Source organism: Drosophila bipectinata, chromosome XR (genome assembly GCF_030179905.1).
Source record: "Drosophila bipectinata strain 14024-0381.07 chromosome XR, DbipHiC1v2, whole genome shotgun sequence".
Lineage (NCBI taxonomy): Eukaryota > Metazoa > Arthropoda > Insecta > Diptera > Drosophilidae > Drosophila > Drosophila bipectinata.
The window spans coordinates 23,219,061-23,241,269 of record NC_091735.1 but is presented as its reverse complement, the minus strand read 5'-3'; the positions used below and the strand labels follow the sequence as shown (position 1 = coordinate 23,241,269).

The 22,209-nt window shown below is 42.4% G+C and overlaps 6 protein-coding genes across 8 annotated transcripts; 3 read left to right on the top strand and 3 right to left on the bottom strand.

Moving 5' to 3' along the window:
- Positions 1 to 13: 13 nt before the first annotated feature.
- LOC108129768 (uncharacterized) lies at positions 14 to 3,069 on the bottom strand. 2 transcript variants are annotated; one of them, XM_017248000.3, is made up of 7 exons: positions 2,930 to 3,069; positions 2,572 to 2,860; positions 2,318 to 2,491; positions 2,055 to 2,108; positions 1,107 to 1,976; positions 712 to 1,048; positions 14 to 647 (listed from the first exon to the last, which is right to left on the bottom strand). In XM_017248000.3, exons 1-7 carry the CDS (start codon positions 3,056 to 3,058, stop codon positions 254 to 256), a joined length of 2,247 nt encoding a protein of 748 aa, XP_017103489.2. In that variant the 5' UTR covers positions 3,059 to 3,069; the 3' UTR covers positions 14 to 253. The 2 variants fall into 2 exon arrangements, with proteins under 2 accessions (XP_017103489.2, XP_017103498.2); XM_017248009.3 differs by lacking the exon at positions 2,055 to 2,108.
- Positions 3,070 to 3,520: 451 nt separating this feature from the next.
- On the top strand, positions 3,521 to 5,797 carry LOC108129820 (WW domain-binding protein 11). Its single transcript, XM_017248078.3, has 5 exons — positions 3,521 to 3,707; positions 3,776 to 3,901; positions 3,964 to 4,061; positions 4,121 to 5,337; positions 5,408 to 5,797. Exons 1-5 carry the CDS (start codon positions 3,644 to 3,646, stop codon positions 5,601 to 5,603), a joined length of 1,701 nt encoding a protein of 566 aa, XP_017103567.2. The 5' UTR covers positions 3,521 to 3,643; the 3' UTR covers positions 5,604 to 5,797.
- Positions 5,798 to 5,927: 130 nt separating this feature from the next.
- LOC108129807 (uncharacterized) lies at positions 5,928 to 9,898 on the bottom strand. Of its 2 annotated transcripts, none has more exons than XM_017248057.3 (3): positions 8,754 to 9,898; positions 7,644 to 8,225; positions 5,928 to 6,530 (listed from the first exon to the last, which is right to left on the bottom strand). In XM_017248057.3, exons 1-3 carry the CDS (start codon positions 9,516 to 9,518, stop codon positions 5,955 to 5,957), a joined length of 1,923 nt encoding a protein of 640 aa, XP_017103546.2. In that variant the 5' UTR covers positions 9,519 to 9,898; the 3' UTR covers positions 5,928 to 5,954. The 2 variants fall into 2 exon arrangements, with proteins under 2 accessions (XP_017103546.2, XP_017103555.2); XM_017248066.3 differs by having other exon boundaries at positions 5,928 to 6,527.
- Positions 9,899 to 12,658: 2,760 nt separating this feature from the next.
- Positions 12,659 to 13,916, top strand: LOC108129705 (glycerol-3-phosphate phosphatase). The gene is made up of 2 exons (XM_017247911.3): positions 12,659 to 13,155; positions 13,223 to 13,916. Exons 1-2 carry the CDS (start codon positions 12,769 to 12,771, stop codon positions 13,745 to 13,747), a joined length of 912 nt encoding a protein of 303 aa, XP_017103400.2. The 5' UTR covers positions 12,659 to 12,768; the 3' UTR covers positions 13,748 to 13,916.
- eIF2Bbeta (eukaryotic translation initiation factor 2B subunit beta) lies at positions 13,825 to 16,277 on the bottom strand. Its single transcript, XM_017248088.3, has 6 exons — positions 16,184 to 16,277; positions 15,273 to 15,503; positions 15,125 to 15,211; positions 14,595 to 15,051; positions 14,143 to 14,528; positions 13,825 to 14,085 (listed from the first exon to the last, which is right to left on the bottom strand). Exons 2-6 carry the CDS (start codon positions 15,326 to 15,328, stop codon positions 14,013 to 14,015), a joined length of 1,059 nt encoding a protein of 352 aa, XP_017103577.1. The 5' UTR covers positions 15,329 to 15,503; positions 16,184 to 16,277; the 3' UTR covers positions 13,825 to 14,012.
- A 207-nt stretch (positions 16,278 to 16,484) lies between these two features.
- Ugalt (UDP-galactose transporter) lies at positions 16,485 to 20,395 on the top strand. The gene is made up of 3 exons (XM_017248146.3): positions 16,485 to 16,620; positions 16,768 to 16,887; positions 19,326 to 20,395. Exons 1-3 carry the CDS (start codon positions 16,608 to 16,610, stop codon positions 20,276 to 20,278), a joined length of 1,086 nt encoding a protein of 361 aa, XP_017103635.2. The 5' UTR covers positions 16,485 to 16,607; the 3' UTR covers positions 20,279 to 20,395.
- The last annotated feature ends 1,814 nt before the right edge of the window (positions 20,396 to 22,209 follow it).

The following is a 22,209-nucleotide window of genomic DNA, read 5'->3' as shown; positions in this document are numbered from 1 at the left end:
CTATAAACTTTAAAGTTTTAACTTAAATTTTGATTTTTTTTAAGAGCAATAAAAAAGGATTAAAAAAAAGATACTATTATTAAATAGCACAGCACATATTGCCTTCATTTAGTTACTTCATTTCTTTGATTTTAAATTTTAAATCGTCTACTTAAAAAAAAAAATATAATATTCGTGCAGATAACGTTTAAAAATAAAAAATAAATGGCGCAAAAAAAAAAAATAAAAAGATAAACAATAAAAAAATATAAACTTAAGAACAAGACACATCCATGCGCTCGGTTGCTCCCGTTTTTCCCAGTTGCTTGAACTGCTCGTTGAGGAGCCGCATCTTGGCGCTGTGGAGCATATCGCCCCCGCCGCCGCCCTCACCCTCGCCCGTCTTTAGGTAGTGCTTCCGGACGAATTGCTTGAACGAAGTCATTGCCGGATCCGGCCGGGTGCCCCTATACATATCAGCCGTGCTCCATGGCTCTACGGTCACCTCGAACTGGCAGTAATGACAGCGTAACTGGGCCAAGATCCCCGGACTAAAGCGAATCCGGCCATAGGAACAGCGTACACACATCGTACATATGTACTTGACGTCCGGCTCACATGCATCGATGGTGGGCACATCCGGCATTAGGTGCTTGGCCTGGTAGGCCCTGCGGAAGATATTATACTTAATTAGGCGGATTCGAGAGCGAAATTAAGTATAGAATATCTAACCATCGACGGCAATTGTCGCCGTGTCCGGCTTCCCGGTTATACATGAACGCCGCGGCATGGCACATCTCGTGGAGCAGCGGCTTGATGAGCATGCTCGGCTGGGTGATCTGTTCCCACAACAGAATCCGGGTTGAGCGCTGGCCGGAGGCAGAGATTATCATCTCGCAGATGCATGGCTGCGTCATGACACGCTTCCACACCATAGTCGGCTCCAGACCGCAGTGGAAGATGCCGTGATTGAAGACATTGAAGAGAGCCTTGGCCATGTCGGCTTTGCAGTTCTGGAAGTCGCGGTATTTTAACGCCAGTGGATGGCACATATGCGTGGGTATGGCAGCTGGAAGTGGAACCGGAGATTAGTCCAGAAGATCAGAGGTGATGGGCTGGGCACTTACGATTCAGAGATTCGACGAATCTGTAGAAGAGCGGCTTCGTCTCCAGGCAGGCGATGCTGGACTTGTGGCGACGACAGATCTTATTGCGTATCTTTTCGGCTGGAAGCTCGGTAAGATCGATCGGTTCCTTGATGTAGTCCGGAGTATCGGACTCTATGTAACTGGCATTGGCATTCAGCACCAGATCCCCATAATATTTGGTCTGCTTCTCCTCGAGAGTGGGCGGCTGGGCGTAGGATATGTTGAGGGACGACCAGGTGGTCGTTTTTGAAATACTGGGCGCCACCAGGCGACTGGGCGTTAGAACTGGAGCTGTGGGGATGGGCTTCTTGACGGGTGTGGACGATTGAAAGAGGGCGCTGGGCTGCCATGTGGAGGCGGCTTTTTCCTCTTCCGGGTCGTCCATGTCATAGTTCTGGTTCGGATTGTAGAGACGACGACGCGCCGCTATGAGACCCAGAAACTTGTGCATCTTGGTCTTCAGATCCGCATCGTTTTCCAGGCCCACCCCGTCCTCCGGCTGGTCACGCACTATAACCACTGGCTGCCCCAGCTCCAGATAGATATAGGCCGGTTCCTCCGGCTCCGGGCAGTAGCTATTTGTTTCGCTGGCACTGCTGGTGCTGCAGTTACTCATGAGGCGACGGTGCTTGCGTGACGACCACTTTGGTTTCTCGCGGTTCAGAACCAACTGATAGTCCTCATCATCGCTGTCCAACGAATTGGAGAAAGTCTCATCCTCCCCGTCCTCGGGCTGCGAGGAGGAATAATCGAATTTCATGTCCAGGCGGACGTGAACGGTACGGCCACTGCGAGTGACTTGCGGCATGGGGCTGGATGGTGGGGCCACTGCCTTCGAGGCACGATGTTCTAAACGGGAAACCAAAAAAGAGATCATGTTAGCCGAACCTATTGGAAGACCAGGTGAGCAAAGGGATGACTACATACCCTCGCAGATGGATTTTCTTTTCATTTTCATATCATGCCCTCTACCGATGAGTTCTGATTGGAACAAAACATACATATATATAGATAGAATATAGATGGAAATGGTGCCAGTAATCTTAAGCCGGCATCGCCAGCTTGCACGGCCAGGATCCAATGCATGGGCATAGAACATGAACCCACCCCCATCCCCCAGGCCAATTGTTTAGATATCGTATGAAGAGCTGGCGCCGAGACGGCACCAGTCTACCAGACTGGGTACTCACGTTTCTTGGTCGGCACCACCGGCACCACATCCCCCGGTGTCCGGCGTTTCGTTGCCGATCGTGTGGTATTCATACTCCTGCCACTGGTACTGCTCCTGGTACTGGTATTGGTACTATTGTTACTGTTACTGGGTGTTGAAGGTGATTCCAATTTGGGGCTAGGAACTGAAACACCTATGTATGTCGAGTTGAGAATCGTCGTTGAAATAAACATTTTTTTGTGGGGGGGGGAGGGTAACTTGATCGAAACTCACTTTCATCTGTCTCCCCGATGGTGATATCCTCCAGATACTCGGTACTGCCCACTACTTCGACCTCATCGGACGAGGTGTAGTAGTCGGAATACCGTAGGAAGCTAAACGGCGACGATGACAAGGATGATGATGAACTGGAGTCCACAATACAAAGGATGCTACTATCGTCACTTTGATAGTCCAAGAGCTTGTCCGGTGATGTTGGTCTAGGTCTTGGACTGTCCTGTCTTGGTGATGTTGGTGCCAGTGGCACTTGGGGCACTTTGCACGGCCGTAGATCGTCAGACGGCTGCGCCAGAAAAATGAACCAGTTGATATGGTCTGTGGATTCCGATCTATTCGGAAGTGGATAACTCACCGGCGTATCATGCTGGCTGTTCTCCTTGTCGCTTAGGCAGAACTCTTCGAATATATTCGAGAGGCTTATGTCCTGCTCGTCCCGGCAATCCATCTTACTATGACACCGATCTTCACGCCGCGGCATCATTCAACAGTATATCGTAATTGCTTATATCGTAAAACTGTTCTAGCCAACCTATCGCCTATCGATGTTGGCCATGTTCGATAGCACAGCGGGTAATTTGAAACCCAGAGTCTCTATACAACTATTTCGATTATTTGGCTTTTTCTTAAATAGAAATATTAAATGGATATTTAAAAGAAATAAAATTACGTGATAAATTTCAGAGTTTTAATGAAACATTTAATACTGCCAGTGCCATCATTTGTCATCACAAACTATGAAAAATACTTATAAAGTTTTTATTTAACTAAGCCAATTAAAAAAAAGTCTATTGACTTATTATATTAAAATAAACTAGTTTATATTTTTCACAATCTTTAAAATTATATTTTAATTTTTATTTTCTCTTATTATCAAATGGGTTCATGTACCGGCTAAACTAGCGACAAGACATCGGCCATTGTACAACACTAAATGATGCTTTCACATTTCCCAACACTCAAAATCGGAATTTTATTAAACAACACGCTAAAAAATCAAATACTTTCTATTACGGGTCGACCGGCTATTTATTTTCCTGAATTGTAGCAATAGGATAAAGCCGGCAAGATGGGGCGCCGCTCCATCAACACCACCAAGAGTGGGAAATACATGAATCCCACGGATCAGGCGCGTAAGTTTCGTAGTTCTTCTTGGTTTTCTAATAAAACCCTAAACCCAACGATGGAAATTGCATTTCAGGCAAGGAGGCTCGCAAAAAGGAGCTCAAGAAGAACAAGAGACAGCGCCAAATGGTCCGGGCAGCTGTCCTGAAGAACAAGGATCCCTCCCAGATACTCGAAGAAATGGAGAAAATCGACGAAATGGGTAAGTACTCGGCATAATAGATGAGTTTTTTCCACTTTTGAGCAACTTACTCCGCTTTTTAGAGTACAATGTCCTGCAGCCATCGCCGCTTAATGAGAAGGTGTTGCGGGACAAGCGCAAGAAGCTGAAGGAGACCTTCGACCGTGTCATGCGACTATACGTAAGTGTTCATCTCCCCCTTCCCAAATGCTAATTCCTCAAAGAATCAATCCCCTGCAGCATAACGACGAGCCGGAGCACTGGGCAGACTTGAAACGCAAGGAGGTGGAGTACGAAAAGAAGCGCCTGAAGAAGCAGCAGTACTATGAGAGCGTCAAGCACGCCCAGAGCGTTCAGGTCGATGAAATTCCCCTGCCAGCGCCTGTTAGCTCCGCCGCATCGGGTGGTGCTGCCCCGGTGCCAAGTGGGCCCGGAGCCGGTGGCAGCTTTGGTGGTGCCACCGGTATACGAGTTCCCCCACCTCCGATGACCATGGCACTGCCGCCCTATGCTCCTGGCGCTCCGCCGGGTGTGGCCAAAAATAGCGAACTGAATGCCAGCGAAGGGCCACCAGAGAAATCCAAAGACGATGAGGACTGGCTGGGTGTACCGCCAGGCCCGCCGCCCGACTTGTTCGCCATGGCCGAACTGGACTCGGATGCCGAGGGCAATACGGACTACGACGGCGAGGCCGAGGAGGAGGAGAGGGAGAAGGAGCACAGCGATAAGCTGAAGAGGAGCAAGGACAAGGATAAGGAGGCTTCAGAGCCCAGTACACAAAACATCGATGATTTTATGAAGGAAATGGAACACGTACACAAGCGGAAGCATCGCAAGCTGGCCGCTCCGGAAGATGATGATGATGATGATGACGATGAGGCGGACAAGGATGACGATGAGGACGACGAGCACGATGACCCGGAGAAGGACAAAAAGTCTGTAAGCAGCAGCGACAGTGACGACGAGGACGATGATCCGGATGAGGACGAGGAAATGTCCGAACCGCCGCCCAAAGCAGCTCCACCCAAGCCGGCTCCCAGCTCTGCACCCATCCAGCCAGCTCCCGCTCCTCCGACGGCGCCCACACTGCCGGCGATTCCCCTGCCACCGGCATCCTCCGTGCCCGCGCCACCCCAGCTCCCCCAAATGCCGCCGCTGCACAATCTCGGACCACCGGGCATTATGTACCGCCCGCCGCCCATGCGTCCGCCGCACTCGGGCTCCGGATTCGGCATGCGCATGCCACCGGGACCACCGCCCGGCGCACGACCACCACATCTAGGACCAATACCACGCATGGGCATTCGCATGCCGCCGGGTCCGCCACCGGGACTACCACCCCGTATGGCGCATCACAACAAACCGGGCATCGGAGGAACAGGTGGTGGTCCAGGCTCGGGTCCACCCAAGGACTCGGCCAAGGGCGTGACCACCATTACAGCCAAGCCACAAATTAGGTTTGTCATTAAATATTTTTCTCTAAATTTTAGACTTTTTCTTAATTTTTATATTTAATTTTTTGCGTAGGAATCTAAGCGCAGATGTGACCCGTTTTGTGCCCTCCACATTGCGGGTGAAGCGAGAGGATCAGCGGCGTTCGGCGCGACCGAAACATGCATCCGGAGACTCCAATCACGGCCAGTCGGAGGGGGGACACAGCAAGCCACCGACCAAGGACGATGCCTATCTGCAGTTCATGAACGAAATGCAGGGCCTGTTGTAGCCCACGTCCTGGCAACGGCTCTGGATGCGGATCTGGCTGTAAATTGTTTTAGTCTAAGTCCTAGAAAAAAAAAGTCAAGAGCACCCAAAAATGCATTTCTTGGACGATCATTTTTTTTTTTTGTCGAAAAGATTGGAATGCAAAAATTATGTTTAAATTAGATTTAATAAAAAAAAAATACCTAACAAATTCTAGATCCATAGTGTGGCCAAAACTCACTTTCATACACCGTTATAATAATAGTGTGACCTTATAATTTATATATATATTATTTAATTTATTTTTTTTAATATTTTTTATCGTAAATCTGAACATAGAAAAAAAAAATTGAAGGAAAAATATATGGAATCACTAGTTACCATTGGCCTGAACTGGCGATGAGGGTCCAGGACTTGTTATGGAACCCTTGGAGGACTTTTTCGAAAAGGGACGCATCTCCACAATGTCCGCCTTTAAGGCCCGGAAGCTCTTTCGCAACGTATCGGATACCTTTTTCGTATAACTGGTACTGTTGCTACACAGGGATAGCTTGTCATCGCCATTTCCGTTCCTGAGAACATCACTGGCCAGCGGACGCAGCTCATCCTGATCCGGCGTATTGCCAGCATCATTAAGAGTATTTCTCAGATATTTCCGATTGAAATGCAATTGCGGTGTTCCCCATTTCCTCTCGATTTCCGGTGTCTCCTCCTCGGGATTGGTAGAGGAGGAAGTGCCCTCTGTGGGTGTTTCGGCAGCCAACACCTCACCCATGGCCTCCTTGTAGGTGCGGGTGATGATCATGCTGGTGGGCACACTCTTGCCATTCACTCCAACTATCTTTGTGGCATCGTAGTCCACCGGCTGGGGCGGAAGACTCTGGCGTGGAGGTTTCGCCCGACGTGGTGACTTGACCTCCAGGACATTGACGCGATAGTGAAGGATCTGCTGGAAGTAATTAAATTAAATAAAGGAGTTAATTTATTAATTATTAAAAAGTTCATAATTTTAAATTTTAAAATTCTTTTAAACACCTGAGTAGTGTTGGAAAACGCGCGAAGCCTTCTGTTACAGGACTTCTGTTAAGCCTTTCTCTTTTCTGCTTCTTTCCTGTTTACCGATCACTTTTCAGTTTCTTTCTTTCGCTCTGCCATTCGTGGCGGTTTTTCCGCGTTTTATGTTTTTTTTTTGTGGTTTGTGCTTAGTTTTAACTAAATATATCCTTGATATGGTTATCTTTAATGGAAAAACTAACTAAGAAAAAGTTAGTGCAAGTGGCGGGGTGCCGGTTAAGAGTGTTTGTAATTTTAAAATGTCGTTTGCGTCGTTAAAACAGTGTTGCAAGTGTGATAAATAAAGTCCTAGATCAATTTCCTAAAAAATATATCCTGAGTTTTTAAAATAAAATGCAATTCATGTCAAGTGCTTCCTCTCGCGTGTGTCTGTGTATGTGTCTAAGAGCGTCCTGCGGAGCCCCCAGCATTGCCAAAAGTACCGTTAGCCATAGTTAACAGAATGTTAATGAAAGGAGTATAATGGAATGTAAAAATGTAAATTTTACATAAAAATGGATGTAAAAACTATGTAATATGTAAGTGGATTGATCTTTTTTTCGATTTTATAATTAATTTTTTAAATTATCCCTTATTTAAACTTTAAGAAAATTATTTCTCTTCGTCATAAATTAATTCCCGAATGTGGTAAAAAAAAAAGAATAAAAATGTATTTTTACCACCAAGTGTACCTGATTAGCTTCAATATTTATTTCCAGATAATGGGTGATATTTCTTATCAATGTGCAAATTTATTTTCTAGAGAACTTGTGGGTCTCATTCTCGGGAATAGAAATGCAGATACACTGTCCGAAAATATCTACTGATTGATTTGATGAAATAATGCTTGATAAGATGGTAGATATATATAAAATGTATGAGTTTCTATCTCTTAAAATTAAATCTTTAAATTATAAGAAGCTTTAAGAGATCCTATCTCCCTAGAGTCCTTATTCCTATCCTTATTATTAAGATCTTAATATATATATGATCTTCCTAAAGATCTTACCTTATCTTGATCCAAAAATCGTGTCAGATCCGTCAGTGGTATGCTGACACAAGTGCCCTCCAGCAGGATGTCCTTGTCGTATTCGCTGTGCACCGGAAACTTCTGGGTCATGGACAGTGCCTCATTATCCGGATGCAGGATAGTCACCTCGTAGGCATAGTTGTACTTGCTGTCCCTTCGGTTCGAGGTGCAGGTCATGGTGAACAGGATACGCTGGCGATCATGGATCTCATAAAAGTTGAACATCTCATCGTGGGCCTGGAAGACATAGTAGCCCGTGAGCGGTTTCCTCCGCACCGCCATCTCCCACACCAGATCCGCGGTGCTGGCCCGGAACAGCCGATCGGCATGCTGCTCCTCCAGATGCTCCTTCCACTGGACTTCGCGTCCCTGCCACCGGCACTCGCCCCACACCCGACCCATAAAGCATTTCATCGGCTTGTAGATGCACTGCTGTTCGTGCCATGGTAGCAGCACCACTGGCATTCGCACCTGGCAGCCGCCGGAGGCGTGGCCGCAACGGAAGTGCGCCTTGGCGCATAACGCCTCCACGGTCAGGGAGCGGGCGGTGGTGAAGGGTTCCTGGTGAAGTGGCAGAGGATGGGGTTTTAAAAAATAGGTCTAGGTCTTTGATTGGATGGAACTCTTTTCAAAAACCAGATATCACCAGTTCTATATAGTTTTGAGGTTCCATGACCCAAAAATAGAGCAACGGACAGACGGAAAAGGTCATAATATCATAGTTTATAGAGTATCTGACAAAGAACTATCTCCAGATTTAAATTTTAGACAGATCTTTAGACATTATAGTAGCTTTTTAAAGCCAGATACTACCAGTTCTGAGGTTCTATAACCCAAAAATAGACCGACAACCGGACAAGGTCATTATATCATAATTTCCAGACCGTCAGATAGTGACTCTTCTCTAGAATTGATTAGAGAACCCTCTCCTAGTCCTAGTCCTCCTCCCTGGATGATGTCAATCTCCGGCTAATTTCTGTTTAGTTTTCTACTTACTTCGGACGTCACTAGATAAGGTCTTTAAGAATGGTCGGTTATTGATAACTTGGCCCGGACCGATATTGCCCCGCTTTTGACGTCAATTATTACCTTGCACAGTGGGCACATGAGGAGTATCCGGGTGCACTGCTCGCAGACACTATGACCGCTCTTGCAGAGGAGTACGGGCGCCTTCATGGCCCCGGCACAGCCCGGACAGCGCAGCTCCTCGATCAGGCCCTCGTAGTGCCGCGAGGATATGGTGGCCGTTGAATCATCCACAGAGGAGGTGTCCGCTACGGTTCCTCCCGATGTTACGGATTTGGTGGGCGATCCGGATAGTCTGTTGGTGTCGATGACCACTCCTTCGGTTAGACTTTGCCGGAGCAGGGAGTTGGAGTCGGGCGTGAAGCTACCTCCGTTGGTGGAGGGACTCTTGCCATCCCCAGAGCCGATGCTACGGGTGCGGGAGAGCATGGGTGGCTTGGGCGGCGGGGAGAGTGGAGATCGCAGAGTCACCACACTGGGACTGGGCAAGGTGGCGTACTTGACGTTCAGGCTGAGGCTAGTTGGTGGCTGGGGTTTGGGGGGTTCCACGACCTTTTCCTCCACTTTCTCCTCCTCTTTCTTCTCTACTTTCTCCTCTTCTTTTTGGGGAATCTCTTCCAGATCCTTGAGGTTCTTCTCAAGCTCCACTTCCTTCTTAATCCCATTGCCATTCTCCAGTTTACCATTCTCCTGGTTGGGTTTCTCCTCCTCGTTTATGGTGCTATTGAGGAAGATACGACGCTGCTCGTTGATCTGTTCGATGGTCTTCAGTTGGCCCAGTATCTTGAGCTGGCCGGGATCCGCTTCCAGAGTGCTACTATCAGCCATATTTTCCACTAAATTGTATAACCGTGTGTGGGGCGTGTGGGACGGACAGTTCCTCAATGCTCGGTGGCCAGAATATACAGTCTTTCCAGCTCTTTGAAAAACTTGGCACACAGTCCCCTCTCCGTATCTTATCAGCCGCGAGAGACCGCCTAACTAAACTAACTGGCCTGGCCTGGCAATCGATACCCTCCAGAGTCTAGACCCACACACACCACTACCACACTACCATGTATAGTATTAGTATAGTCGGGACCCATCCAGTGAAGAGCAGTATATATCAAGTACTACTATCGTCTATTACGGACTCGTATCTTCCGGACACTGCTAACCTCCGGGTTGAAATGTTCTATTTGAATCTGAATTATTGGCCATTTGTGGTTTCCTTTGCCTTCTTAGCCATTATTCTTTTCCCCTTTTGGCCCTATTCCCTGTCCGTTTGGGCCACAAACTGGTGCAGCAATCAATGTCAAGGTGTTGATGTGTGGCTCGAGGGTGGTGGCTATTTCTTCACAGTAGAGACTCCCTAAGGTGGTCTAACTTTTATTAAACGAAAATTTCGTTAAAAAAGAAAAGAATGGTGGGTTCTTCATCCTTTTTTGGGGTATTTTTTTTATTAAAAAATTCATTTTTTATTTAAAAATATTCCTTTTTTTTTAAGATTTCTTTTTAAAAGATCTATAAATTAGTCATAAATTGGCATTATATCATCTTTTATGGTAGTTTTCAAGTCCCCTACTTTTCTTAGAAGAAAGTTTTGCTTTAAAGGAAAGAAATTCGTGGGTTTTTATATTTTTTTAATATTTTTTATTTAAAACTTCATTTTTTTTTTTTAAATTCCTTTTATTCAAGATCTCTTCTTAAAAGATCTATAAATTAATCATATATTTGCAAAATATCATGTAATATAATCAAATATAATATTTATGGTTGTTTTTGAATCCCTAACTGTTTCCTAACTAAAAAATATGTGCTTTTTATTGTTTTTAAGTTTTTTTGCTTCAAAACCACCTATTTTTTTTAAGATATCCTTTTAAAAAGTGGTAATTATCTTAGTTGTCTAATTAAAGTTTCATTTTTAATAAATCTCTTTAAAAGGTAGTAGTTCTACTAGTCTTACAGTCCATTTTTAGGTATTTTTAATAAAAAACTTCTATTTTTGTTTTAAAAAACCTATTTTTAACGATAGACCTTTGTAATGTAGTATTTTTACGAGTTTTCTAATTCATTTTAAAGTATTTTATTTTTCTAGAACCGTTTTTTGAGAACATTTTGTTTCAAAAACTTAGTTTTTCTTTAAAAAGTAACATTTTTAAAAGCCATTTCTTTAAAATATCTACAAAGCAATCACGTTTATAGCAAAGTATAACGTTTTATGATGATTTTTTCTCCATTTTTGTCTATTTTTCTTAAAAAAAAACTAAAAAACTTCAAGAAAAAGTCATTTTCTATTTAATTTTATTTATTTTCTTTAATATTTTTAACTTCAATTATTAAAAATATTGTTATATATATTTAAGAACCTAAATTTAAGCTTAAAAATTAAAAATAAAATGTTTTTTAAAAGTAAAATGGCCCTTGGTTTTATTCTCTTTAGTTTTCTCAAAGTCTCTTATTCTATAAATATTCCTACTAGTTTTTTTTTTCAAGTGTACTGCCAAACTAGACAAATAAAAGCCCATAATTCTTATAAATAATATAAACATTTATAGACCCCAGATAAGATATAAGCTGTAGGAGTATCACATGGGTCATGCAACCCACGACCAAAAAGACACAATTCTAATTATAATTTATTAGATAGTCGCTGGCTCGAGTGCTCACTGTAGTTGTTGGGGCATGTAATAGTTATAAGTACGATGAGTACAACAACAACAACATTCGACGATGTAAACAAAAATGCCAAGGCACTAATCGATATTCTACAGGTATTATAACCAGATACAAGATATACCAGATACAAGATATAATAACGATGTTCTACAAATAATATATATGTATTTTTATATTCTAAACTTATAAATTAAAGGTATATTTTTAATATAAATTCGATGTTTATATTTTTTATTAAAGATTTTGGGTTTTTAAATAAAGAAAACTAATTTTAGAATAAAAGTTTTAAAGAAAAAGTATTTTTTTTTACATTTTCTTTCTGGTTTTTCAATATTTTAGGCACTGATTTAGTTTACTTAAATAATACTTACTTATACAATTCTTTAAGTCTTGCTTAAAATATAATTTTAAATATAAAATCTTAAAACTTCTTAAATTTCTTACTTAAATAAGAAACTTTTAAGTAAAATTCTACAGGATATTCTACAGGTATTTTGCAGATACTACCGGTCTTTTAAAATATTTTTGGCTTAAAATATGGGTATTTTATATTTTAAAATTATATATTAAAGGTCAATAAATAATTATGATCTACCATAATTTTGTTTGATTAAGATTTCAAGTCTTAAATAATATTTAAAATAAAAGTTTCAAGGAAAAGTATTTTTTCCAGTTTTTTTTTTCAATGTTTTTATATATTTAAGGCTCTTATACCTAACTTTCGTTAAATTATACTTGTAAAATGGTAAAAAATGTTCTAAAAAAATATATTTTTAAGCATTTTTTAAAATACTTTCTTTATAAATTCTGCAAAAAATCAAAACCTTTCTTAAAGTTTCGAACTCGTGCCTCGAAAAAAGTATCTCGAAAGTTAACCATTAAAAAGATGGATGTATTTCATTCAATTAGTTTGTTTTACTAAGATTTTCTAACTAACTTTATGGTTAAAAAAAACTAAAATTATTAAATCTTTAAAGAAGAAAATTTCCTTCAAAAAAAGAGATAAACCCTCTTTGAGGAAATAATTCGCGACGCGAGACAAACGATTCGTTTACTTTTTAGATTTCTTTGTGCAGACTCATTCCGTTTTATGGAATCCCAAGATCCACCTCCTCCATCCCGCCCCCGCCGAGTGGCTACCCAAAGAGGTGGCATCTATTTACATACCAAATCTTATCGGAGAAGCCCACTCGGCTCGGGTTAGTTAGTCGTCTAAATCGTGTAATCAAAGATACTAGAAGGAGGAGGAGGAGGCCCCTCCACAGCAAGAGGAGCAGGTGGAGGAGGAGGAGAACCAATGTCAATGCGTTGACATTGAAGGTTAAATGCCGGTTATGGCAACGACTACCGACGTTTAGTTCGCTGTCGAATTTCGGTGCGCGCGCAACACTTCCAGCATCCCGACATCCCGACATTCGACATGGCACCACGTCACATCCTCAAGCTGAGCCTCGAGGAGCAGCGCCAGTTCATCGACTCCTTTGACCTGGTCATCAGCGATTGTGATGGCGTCGTTTGGCTCCTGGTTGGCTGGATACCGGGCACGGGTGCGGCTGTCAATGCCCTCAAAGCAGCCGGCAAGCAAATCAAATTCGTGTCCAACAATAGCTTCCGTTCGGAGGCGGACTACATGGAGAAGTTCCGATACATCGGCGCTGAGAATGTCCACGAGGATGATGTCGTTCATCCGGTGAAGACCATAGTTCGCTACCTGCAGAAGCATAATCCCGGCGAGAGGGTCTACTCCCTCATGTCCTTGGAGGCGAATGAAACGTTGCGTAAGCACAACATCGAATACGAGTCCCTGGTGGGTCCTTGACTGTCCTTCAAGCTAAAAATAGTTAATAATAATTTATTGGATATTCCGCAAGTAGAACATCAAGGAGCACCTGACGGCCGCCACACTGGTGGACTACCTGGCCATTGAGAAGCCCGTGGGTGCTGTCCTGTTCGACATCCACCTGGACATGTCGTATGTGGAGCTGGCCAAGGCCATTCGTCACTTGCAGGAGAATCCCGACTGCAAGCTAATTGCCGGTGGCAGTGATGTGATTATGCCGCTGGCGGAGAATCTCAATGTGGCCGGATTCTTTGATTTTCTGGAGCATGTGAAGCGCTATACTGGCCGGGAGGCCACATTCCTGGGCAAACCGTCGCCCATTCTCGGCGAGATGTTTGGCGAAATGTTCGAGATTGGGGAGCCGAAGCGTTGCATCTTCATTGGGGACACCCTCGTCCAGGATGTGCAGTTTGGCAAGTCCTGTGGCTTCCAGTCGCTGCTCGTCCTAAGCGGTTGCCTCACCAAGGAGGACATGCTCAACGCCCCCGTGGAGTCCCAACCGGACTACTATGCCGATAGCTTGGCGGATTTCACGCAGCTGCTGAAGAACCTGCAGTAGTCTCCTCCATCTGTCCTTGTCTTTTCGGAGGAGGAACAGAAGCCGAACCGAAGCCACCGTTAATACAAACACTAATATTTCAAACTAGCAAGTACAAATGTTATAAAAAGGTCATCAACTGAACAAACTATACAATCTTTGCAATAAAATTGTTGAGCTTAAAAGTTAATAGTGTCCTTAAAGTATCCTCTTTTGATGTAAAGTATTCATGTCCTTCAACTCCAGGGTGTGTGAGAGACGACAGCCTTTATTGGACAGACAGAACTCAGATCTCCAGATCCTCAGGATGATACAGTTCCGTCAGTAGCCGGTAGACATACGATGGGGCGTGGCCACCACTAAAGGACATATAGAATTATATAGAAAACCTCAGAAATGGAGGGACAACCACTCACGTATTGGATATGAAAAGGGTCACCAACTCGGGCGGCACATAATCGAACATGGGACTGTAGACTTTGGCCTCTCGTGCCGGTATCGAGTCGTAGGGTATCACATCCTCGGCACAGCCCACCATATTGAAGGCATCCTGCTCGCAGAGATGTAGCGGTGACAGCTTGTACATTGGCGCCAGGACGATGACGGGCACCGAGTAGTGTTTGGCCGCCAGGGCCACTGTGTAGGCGCCGCATGCCGCTCTCAGGCCACCATTCGCCAGGACACTGTGGGTGCCGATGATCACTTTGTTGACCCGCGACATCATCGCAAAGATGGCCGCATCCGGGATGACGATAATCTCAACATTCTTTTCACCCGCCAAGCTGGCAGCCAGATTGTGGCCCTGAAATGGGATATATAGCAGTTAGAGAGGTTGGAGAAGACACCTTTGGAAGGATAGATAACCCACTCGTGAGGCCGGCGCACATTCGGCCACAATGATGGTGAGGAACTGACGCTTCTTGATCGCCCGCTTCAGGAAGTTCTCCACGGATCTCGAGTGACCCAGCGTCAGGATGATTTCCGACGAATGTATGTGCTCCTCGGCCTGGACACAAATATTCTCCGAGCTGGTCTCCAGCTCCGTTTCCACCTCCTGCAGATGATCGAGCAGCGCCTCGCGCAAACCCTTCTGCGGCACCGAGTAGTCCACACTGACGTTGCTCTCGCTGGTCTGGGTGACCAGTTTATGGAGCGACAGGGAGGCCTGCGAGTCGTCGGCAAAGTGCTGGACCTTGGCCTGCAACAGGTCGAACTCCTCGCGTGTCAGCTTGAGTATGCGGCGGGCAATATTGGAGGTAACCGTTTCCTGGGGCAAGGCAGCCTGCAGGATGCGGCACTGGGCGCGAACTATTTGCATCAGGGCGCTGGAAATATAGAAGAGGTACATATAGATCGTACTATCCTGTACTATATAGTACTATCCTGCGATCAGCTTACTCTGCATTCTGCCAGCTCTTGCTCATGATTATGTACTTGAAGATGTCCAGGGTCTTGTTGGTGATGCTATAGGAACCTTCGACCAGGCTGCAAATCATAACATCCATGCTAATTATCCTTTAATTTCTGGGTATTGCGATATCCTTACCCCACTTTGATGGCGTGGATCAGCTGGGTGACCTCCTTCAGCGGCTGTTCCTTCATTTTGAACCCGTCTGTAGCTCTGCTTTTCACAATAATCCACAAAAATTACCAACTTGTTTTCGTAAATATGCCACACGGCTGTTATCAGTTATCGATAACTGAGGCACTAGCGATGAGCAGCCGGTTATCGCATAAAACAGCTGATCAGTGTCATCTCTAACAGAAAACGGGAAAGCTTCAAAAAAAAAAACAAACAAAAAACCTAATTAAACATAAAAACATAGCCGGTTGAATAAATATAAAGATTTGAAGGTCAATATAGGACTTATTTTTTTTTTAAATATTCATTTTTTTTTTTATTTGTTTGTTTTTATTTGTTTAAAATCGATTATTTTCTTGAGGTCACGTTTGTGTATTCCCTCCACAAAACAAACAATTTTAGAGCCAACTGGTTAAATAGAAGCTATTTAATAGATTCCCTGAACCTAATTTTTAATTCAAAAGGGCAGCATGGTTATGTTTGTAAACAATAATACAAAAATTAGATTTGAAGGAAAGAGGTTTTTTGTCAAGATTTAAAATTTGAGCTTAAAAAGAGAGTTTTTTTTTAAATAAATAAAAAGTTTTTTTAATTTAAAAAAAAAAAATCTTTAGACAAGATTTAAAATTTCACCCTAAAAAGTAATTCTTTTTTTTTTAAAAACCTTCAAAAAGTTCAAAGATCTGCTCATATTTCGAAACTTTGCCTTTTTTTTAACCGATTATCACGCCCCTAGTTCGTGTTCGTGCCATCTCCAGTGCACATGCAATTGTTATCGAACTTGAACAATAACAATAACAGCACAATAACAAAAACAACAACAACAACAAGAAGAAGAACAAGAAAAAAAAGCCGAATGGCCGATAAAAACTTGCCGCTGGGTTGGCTCTTCTTCTTTAACGCCGCCTCTGCCTCAGCAGCAGCACCACTGTTCGCTGCCCTCAGTCGCAGCTCTGCCGAAGCTCCAGGGCCCCCACAGATTATTGTTTACGTGTCCGCCGCCGCCGCCGCTGCCGCTGAAGCCGATTGCCAGAAAGCGGGACGCTTTCTTCTCATCGAAAGGATAACCAGAAAGGATAGGAAAGCCAACAACCGTTAGTCCCGGCAACAGCAAGTACCGTTAACCCGGGACGAGGAACAAAATAAAACTGAAAACTGAAAAAAAGTTGCTGGCTGAAAAAAAAAGAAAAACCAACTCTATTTGTTTGGTCTATTTTGTTTGTACTACCACCCCCCCCAAAGTGGGCACAGCTGCGCTGGTATATCCGAGATCCAAGAGAGCGAAATCCCAAAATCACAATGAACATACACAGTGAGTAGGAGTAGATCATAGATCATAGATCATAGAGCTCTTTTAGCTCCAAAGCAAACCAAGCATTTAGTTGGCATTCAATCCAAGACTGAGACACACATGTCCGTAAAATGCTGCTACCCGCACCCATCTCTTATCGCCCCACAGTGAACACCAATACCCTCAAGTACGTCAGCCTGCTGACTCTGACGCTCCAGAATGCCATCCTGGGACTCAGTATGCGGTATGCCAGGACCCGGCCCGGTGACATCTTTCTCAGTTCCACAGGTGAGTTGGTCAGAGAGAGAGAGAAAGCGAATGAGGTGTCATGTGTCCGTGGAGTTCATCCAGGGGTCATGCACGAGCCACCTGGCTATCACCTGGCATTTAAACCATTTACGTGGCATCATCATAGCCATCAACCATCCATCACTAGAAGCCCGGTAGTAGAGGCTAGTAGCTCGAGTAGTACACGCTGGAGGCCTGGAGAGGAAGCTGATAAGCGTAGACTGCAGACTGGAACTTCCGCATGTGGCACCTACACCACTCTACTGCCCGAAGAAACACATTTTAGATAAAAAATTTCAAGTTTTCGGAGACATTTATTGTAGGGGTTTCTATAGCTTGCTGGGTTTTGCAATAAAATGGGAAAGTTATACGTAGGTGGGTATAGGTTTCGTTATTGGATGTTAGGATGTATTATAGGGAGACTATATAGTTGGGTTTTTATTGAGAATTAGAGGGGAGTACTTATAGATTTACTCTAACGCGGGTTTTTTGTTACTTTAGGAAGTAGTAATAACAGTATTGTGAGAATGGTATAAAGATCTTGACTATAGTTTTAACTTTATTAGGCTTTTTTTTGAGAATTATATATAGTATCTAAAAATATATATATTTTCTAATTATATTTTTTAGATTTTTAGGAAGTAGTATGAAAGAATGTGAAGAATGAATGATATTATAAAGATCTTGACTCAGTTTCAGTTTTATAATGATTCTTATAGACTTTATTTGAGGATTAGATGGAATACTTTAATGTAGATTTGTACTTATTAGTTTTTTAATAGGCTACTATATAGATTTTGACTTTGTCTCAGATTTGTAATGATTTTTATAATGTGGAATACTTTAAAAGGTATATAATATCTTATAAGTTCTTATAAGAATACTTATAAGTAGTCCCCTAGTTCTTGGAGGAAAGTATTAAAAGGTCTATTTAAAAGGTCTAAAGCATTTAAAAAGGAAAGTATCTATAGGTCTTTAAAGGTCTATATTGTAATATTGATATTGTTTTAGATTCATAATGATTCTTCTGGATTTTTCTTGAGGACTAGATGGAATACTTTAAAGTAGATGTATTCTTAAAAGAGTCTTGTAGTTTTTAGTAAGTAGAAATCAGAGTATTTAGAAAATACTATATAGATCTTAATTCTTTTTCACATTTATAATGATTATTTAGGATTTTTTTTAGGGAAATCAATGGAATATTTAAAGTAAATTAGTTCCTTAAGAGGATACTATATAGATCTTGACTTGGTTTTAGATTTCAGATTTGTTATTATGTTTATTTTGGCACAAAGGTTGGGATTATGGAGGCTAATGAAGACTTTTAAGATATTATCGATGGAAGGTCTATGGATAATGGAGGTCTTTGGAGATATTATGGAGGCTAGTGAAGGTCTTTATAGATAGAATATTATACTTTACTCTAGTATCCATATAATCAGATAGTTATTTGTAGCTATTCTAGGGTTTTGAAGATATTTCTAGGCTCTTATTTTATACAAAGTAGAAAAAGCCTATCGATTTATAGATCTAGATTTAAGACTTATAAGCCATTTTATAGAGCATATTAGTATTATACCTTTAAAGCTCTTAAAAAAAATTTCATCTTAGGTATTTTATGGAATTTTTTAAAGAAAAAGTCTTTATACTTATAGATCTAGATCTAGACTATATAGATAGACTCAAAGAAAATCGGAGTATTATACACCAATACTGGTGGTGAAACTGGTTAAATATATTATATTTTATATAGTAAAATTATTATTTTATATAAATAGTATGAAAGAAAGTAAATAGATTTTTAGAAATTATATTTTATATAGAAATTATAATTACTTAGAGAGACCTAGTCATAGATCTAGTCATTCTATAGAACTTATTAGTATTATAGACCCAAAACTCCTTAAGGTCCATAGCTAAGGTCTATATAAGTATTTCTATAGTAAGGTCTTTATAGATAGATAGACCCATAGTAACATAAGACCTGCCTATAGAACTGAATACTATACCCCCAACATTGCTTAAAGTATTTATTCTTCTTATAGATTCCATATGGAATGTTGACCTATAGAGAGACCTCCAGAAAGACCAATCTATAAAATTACCTAGTATTTCATTCCCTTAAAATTATTTCTTCTCAAAAAACTTAATTCTTCTTATAGCAAGCCGCTACTTTAATTAATCAAAGAAATTAGAAAGATTATAAATTTCTTCGAGATCTCTGATAGGAGCTCTTTAAATACAATATGACGAGGCCTTCTTCGAGTGCCTCCAGTTCGAGTTCGGGGCCTGGGGTAACTAGAATTCCCATTGGGTATAATCTCTAATTGCGCCATAGGTTTATTATTTTTATGTTTCCCACTTTTGTGGGCCATTCCCCTCCACCTGTGGTGAAGGCTTTTATCTCCAAAACACTATCTTACGGCCTTGTTTTCTAGCCGTGCTGATGGCCGAGTTCGCCAAGCTGATCACCTGCCTGTTCCTGGTCTTCAACGAGGAGGGCAAAGACGCCCAGAAGTTCATCCGATCGCTGCACAGGACGATCATCGCCAATCCTGTGGACACGCTGAAGGTGTGCGTCCCCTCGCTCGTCTACATCGTCCAGAACAACCTGCTCTATGTCTCCGCATCGCACCTGGACGCGGCCACCTACCAGGTGACCTATCAGCTGAAGATCCTCACCACGGCCATGTTCGCGGTGGTGATCCTGCGCCGGAAACTCCTCAACACCCAGTGGGGTGCTCTGTTGCTGCTCGTAATGGGCATTGTCCTGGTCCAGCTGGCCCAGACAGATGGCCCGGCGAGTGGAAGTAGTGGTAGTGGTGGCACCTCCTCGCCCGCCGCTGGAGGATCAGCTGGATCGGCCGGTGGCCCCGAACAGAACCGCATGCTGGGACTGTGGGCCGCCCTGGGAGCGTGCTTCCTCTCCGGTTTTGCGGGCATCTACTTCGAGAAGATACTGAAGGGTGCCGAGATCTCTGTATGGATGCGGAATGTCCAGCTCAGCCTTCTGAGCATTCCCTTCGGGCTGCTCACCTGCTTCGTGAACGACGCCGGACGGATCTACGACAGGGGCTTCTTCCATGGCTACGATGTGTTCGTTTGGTATCTGGTGCTCCTGCAGGCGGGCGGTGGACTCATCGTCGCCGTGGTGGTCAAGTATGCGGACAATATCCTCAAGGGATTCGCCACCTCGCTGGCCATCATCATCTCGTGCGTGGCCTCCATCTATATCTTTGACTTTAATCTCACGCTGCAGTTCAGCTTTGGAGCTGCCCTCGTCATAGCCTCCATCTTCCTCTACGGCTATGATCCCTCCAAGCAAGGCTCGAAGCCAACTAGTATGCAGGGTCCCAGCGGTGATGAGGAGAAGCTACTGCCGCGCGTCTAGTACGTCTCCTCGCCCAGGACCCTGTCAACAGTATTTTGTCCAAAAAAAAAAACACCAACTTGTACTTGATATTTCACAAAAAAAAAAAAAAAGAAGAACCCACCTAAGGATGGGTGGTGTCCTCCCCCCTGATGTGTGTGTGTGCTTCGTGTGTGTTTGTAATGTATATACCCATATACTATATACTATCTATATATAGTATATATAGATCTATTTTTTTTGATAATTGGATGCAAAGAATCCATCTCTGGACATTTTCAAGGCCAGTAACGAAAGAAACGAGAAACTAGAGTGGTTGTCGCTGTAAAAAATTAATTAATATATATCTTAAAATATAGTTAAAATCTAATTAGGATCTAATAACTACAAATTGTTTAGAAATCTCTTGAAAAACTCCAATTTATTCAGACAGCCTGTGAAAAATATCTCGTTTTTTTTTTGTAATATACAATACATTCGTCACCTTTGTGATTGTCGATTTTTTTAAGAAAATAATTGGCTTGAAATTGTTCTTCGATCTTTTTGTATCTTTAATATGTAATTTTGTTTATTTAATTTTGAAAGCAATATACCCCTGTTTTTATTTTTTAATTTTTTTTGGGGATAAACTACAAATAATAATTTATGAGCAATAACACTAAATTAAATGTGATCTTTGCCAATTCTCAACACCTTTTTTTCAAATTGTTTGAATAAAAAAACGAAAAAATATGTAAAATATAAAGTTTGGATGTATTTTTGGTTTATTTTGGGTGTTTTTTTTATTAAAAAAACAATAAAGGAGCCGAAGTTGAATACTCTTTCAGTTAAGATTGAATATTTATCGCATATAGTGCGACGATCCTTATAAGAATTTTATTATAAAACCTAATATTAGAATACAAAACTTAAACAAAAATTCGAAGCTTCAATCTTTAAAAATACCAAAGTTAGTATTTTTACCAAATAACGAATATTCAGTTATTCCGATTTTTCAGTTATAGGATACCTATATGATATAGTTCCCTATATGGTCCACAGTGATGGCTATATCTTCCCCAATTCTCATCCGATCCTCAAGCGGAGTACCTTAAACGATTTCTAGATCGATTTGCTATCATTCTGCATCGAAATCCCGAGACGAAATATTTTTCCCATTTTTTGTCCATTTTTCCTGATGGGACCCCTTGGAAATGCGGTTTTCCCCTATAGGGCCCATTGCGATGGCTATATCTTCCCCAATTCTTATCCGATCCTCAAGCGGAGTACCTTAAACGATTTCTAGATCGATTCGCTACCATTCTGCATCAAAATCCCGAGACGAAATATTTTTCCCATTTTTTGTCCATTTTTCCTGAGGGGACCCCTTGGAAATGCGGTTTTTTCCTATAGGGTCCACGGTGATGGCTATATCTTCCCCAATTCTCATCTGATCCTCAAGCGGAGTACGTTAATCGATTTCTAGATCGATTTGCTACCATTCTGCATCAAAATCCCGAGACAAAATATTTTTTTCCATTTTTTGTCCATTTTTCCTGAGGGGACCCCTTGGAAATGCGGTTTTCCCCTATAGGGCCCATTGCGATGGCTATATCTTCCCCAATTCTCATCCGATCCTCAAGCGGGGTACCTTAAACGATTTCTAGATCGATTTGCTATCATTCTGCATCGAAATCCCGAGACGAAATATTTTTCCCATTTTTTGTCCATTTTTCCTGAGGGGACCCCTTGGAAATGCGGTTTTTTCCTATAGGGTCCACGGTGATGGCTATATCTTCCCCAATTCTCATCTGATCCTCAAGCGGAGTACGTTAATCGATTTCTAGATCGATTTGCTACCATTCTGCATCAAAATCCCGAGACAAAATATTTTTTTCCATTTTTTGTCCATTTTTCCTGAGGGGACCCCTTGGAAATGCGGTTTTCCCCTATAGGGCCCATTGCGATGGCTA

What these genes read in the sequence shown, in the direction of transcription:
- LOC108129705 (XM_017247911.3), top strand. Translation starts at nt 12,769, where the DNA reads ATGGCACCACGTCACATCCTCAAGCTGAGCCTCGAGGAGCAGCGCCAG. An exon ending in ACATCGAATACGAGTCCCTG is followed by an intron (nt 13,156 to 13,222) that starts GTGGGTCCTTGA and finishes TTCCGCAAGTAG; the next exon opens with AACATCAAGGAGCACCTGAC.
- LOC108129807 (XM_017248057.3), bottom strand. Translation starts at nt 9,518, where the DNA reads ATGGCTGATAGTAGCACTCTGGAAGCGGATCCCGGCCAGCTCAAGATA. An exon ending in TCATGTGCCCACTGTGCAAG is followed by an intron (nt 8,226 to 8,753) that starts GTAATAATTGAC and finishes CCACTTCACCAG; the next exon opens with GAACCCTTCACCACCGCCCG. An exon ending in GATTTTTGGATCAAGATAAG is followed by an intron (nt 6,531 to 7,643) that starts GTAAGATCTTTA and finishes AATTACTTCCAG; the next exon opens with CAGATCCTTCACTATCGCGT.
- LOC108129820 (XM_017248078.3), top strand. Translation starts at nt 3,644, where the DNA reads ATGGGGCGCCGCTCCATCAACACCACCAAGAGTGGGAAATACATGAAT. An exon ending in GAATCCCACGGATCAGGCGC is followed by an intron (nt 3,708 to 3,775) that starts GTAAGTTTCGTA and finishes ATTGCATTTCAG; the next exon opens with GCAAGGAGGCTCGCAAAAAG. An exon ending in ACCGTGTCATGCGACTATAC is followed by an intron (nt 4,062 to 4,120) that starts GTAAGTGTTCAT and finishes AATCCCCTGCAG; the next exon opens with CATAACGACGAGCCGGAGCA.
- eIF2Bbeta (XM_017248088.3), bottom strand. Translation starts at nt 15,328, where the DNA reads ATGAAGGAACAGCCGCTGAAGGAGGTCACCCAGCTGATCCACGCCATC. An exon ending in AAGAGCTGGCAGAATGCAGA is followed by an intron (nt 15,052 to 15,124) that starts GTAAGCTGATCG and finishes CTATATTTCCAG; the next exon opens with CGCCCTGATGCAAATAGTTC. An exon ending in AATGTGCGCCGGCCTCACGA is followed by an intron (nt 14,529 to 14,594) that starts GTGGGTTATCTA and finishes ATCCCATTTCAG; the next exon opens with GGCCACAATCTGGCTGCCAG.
- LOC108129768 (XM_017248000.3), bottom strand. Translation starts at nt 3,058, where the DNA reads ATGATGCCGCGGCGTGAAGATCGGTGTCATAGTAAGATGGATTGCCGG. An exon ending in ACAGCCAGCATGATACGCCG is followed by an intron (nt 2,861 to 2,929) that starts GTGAGTTATCCA and finishes TTTCTGGCGCAG; the next exon opens with CCGTCTGACGATCTACGGCC. An exon ending in AAGAAAATCCATCTGCGAGG is followed by an intron (nt 1,977 to 2,054) that starts GTATGTAGTCAT and finishes TTTCCCGTTTAG; the next exon opens with AACATCGTGCCTCGAAGGCA.
- Ugalt (XM_017248146.3), top strand. An exon ending in CATCTTTCTCAGTTCCACAG is followed by an intron (nt 16,888 to 19,325) that starts GTGAGTTGGTCA and finishes CTTGTTTTCTAG; the next exon opens with CCGTGCTGATGGCCGAGTTC.